The sequence below is a fragment of the Limulus polyphemus genome, unplaced genomic scaffold (assembly GCF_000517525.1).
Source record: "Limulus polyphemus unplaced genomic scaffold, Limulus_polyphemus-2.1.2 Scaffold859, whole genome shotgun sequence".
NCBI lineage: Eukaryota > Metazoa > Arthropoda > Merostomata > Xiphosura > Limulidae > Limulus > Limulus polyphemus.
Window position 1 is genome coordinate 27484 of NW_013666469.1, and position 1947 is coordinate 29430.

The 1947-nt window shown below is 31.0% G+C and overlaps 1 protein-coding gene across 1 annotated transcript in view; it reads left to right on the top strand.

Annotated features, from left to right (window-relative positions):
- The first annotated feature begins 1588 nt into the window (after positions 1–1588).
- Positions 1589–1947, top strand: part of LOC106460906 — a 12233-nt gene continuing 11874 nt past the window's right edge. The window contains exon 1 of the mRNA XM_022387711.1: positions 1589–1740. Coding sequence (XP_022243419.1) covers positions 1674–1740 — 67 coding nt within the window. The 5' untranslated portion in view covers positions 1589–1673. The remainder of the gene's footprint in view (positions 1741–1947) is intronic.

Sequence of the window (1947 nt, forward strand, 5' to 3'; positions counted from 1 at the left end):
GATTTATTGTGAAGAAGTAAAGTATGGTCACATGGTCTGATTGTGATGAAAGAATACTAATGATAAAAAAGATTGCTTGTTTTGGTTCAATTTTCTCGTGACATGCACTGAAAAATTTGTTATCATAAACGTTATCTAAAGTTGTGGGGTCACAGAACAAAAGTTAATAGATATTAACTATAGAATAACCTAGGATATGTGATAATTATAGAACAAACAACAGCTTAGAAGCTCTTATAACCTTAGTTCCATAAGAGAAATTAAATTGAATGCCATAATATAGTTCAATCAGAAGTTCATATCCTAATGAATTAATTATAATTTGAACGTAAACATTCGATTTTAAAGGTGTCTTTCCATCGTTGAGAAGGGCGTGATATAGTGGTAAGAATGCTCAGACTATGAATTCGAGAGTTAATTGTTCACGTCCCATTGTCTCAAAAATGCACTCCGAACTTTGGAGCTGTAGGTGCGCTATAAGAAATAAACTCCAATATTCTCTCACACAAAAATAGCCCAAAAGTTTGTCAAAAGTAGGGACAGACTTTGTGTAACTTTACAGAAAAATCCCAAAATAAACAAAACCAACTTTCATGCTTTAATGAATGGCGAGATAATAATTAATTAATTACTGTCTTGCAATTTTCGAATATATATATTTAACAAACAAATGAAGAATCAGACACTGCAATGAATCCCTTATAATTATCTCAATCACATATTGTAACCAAATGGTTAATTGTAGGCTTAGTGCTTCTTTGAAGACAAGAAAGATTAAGTTATACAGTTATAAGTTATTAAGCTATACAATGCGCTATCTGTGCTGTGTCATTGCCAACCACGAGTATTGAAACGTGATCTTTAGCATTATAAGCCTTCAGACTTACCGCTGTGACACGGAGGTGGTGGTGGTATTTTAAGGGTATATTTAAACAATGTAAGAATTACAACATTAGTATTGATTACATGTATAAATAAATGTATGTGTATAATGTATTTTTATATGCACATGAACGGTATCCCATACTACTTAGGGTATAAAACCCAAAATCTCTTTTCTTCTTTTATTTTCGAATTTCTAAACGTTCCCATAAATCTATTATTTATGATTAGTGTAAAATATTGCATTGTAACATAACAATAATTTTCAAAGATGCAATAGTATTTTTAGTCGAAGTTTTGTACAAATATAAACTGGTACAAGTAATCAGTCAGCAATATTGAAAAAAAAAGTTTTATATTTTCTGTTTTTTTTAAATGTAAAAGATTGTATTTGCAACATAAATTCTATTATAAATGAAGCTTAAACTTACGCAGCATGACTACCAAAACTTAAGTTAAAGTAAATGAGCAGCTAATGACTGCATGGTGTTGTTATCTGCATTAATGTTCATGTTTAATACGTGCCTGTTAAACTCCTTCGAATTCACATACAATTCTAAGTTCTGTGAAGATGCAAATAGCTAATACAGAGGTTTGGTTATGAAACACACATTGTTCACTTTGCAATCTTCACAATTACATGGATATTGTGGTCAAGATAAGACACAGCATATGAGATAAGAAACAAAAAACGCCCACCACAATCAAGTAAGTAAATAAAAAGGAGAGACGCATCACAGTCAACCTTTAAGCTTTAAAAAGATCCCTCTAACATAGCAAGTAGTTAAACAATGAATTTACTAACGCTTGGTTTCATAACCTTTTTAACATGTTTAATATTTGGTTTTGTCTCAACCGGTAAGTGTTCTTATTTTATATGTAGATGCATATAGAAATGAATAAAAACCCTATAACCCGACCGTCTTTAGAAAGGTCCACCTTTCGAAAGCGCTCGAGTTATAGGGTTTTTATTCATTTCTATATGCATCTACATATAAAATAAGAACACTTACCGGTTGAGACAAAACCAAATATTAAACATGTTAAAAAGGTTATGAAACCAAG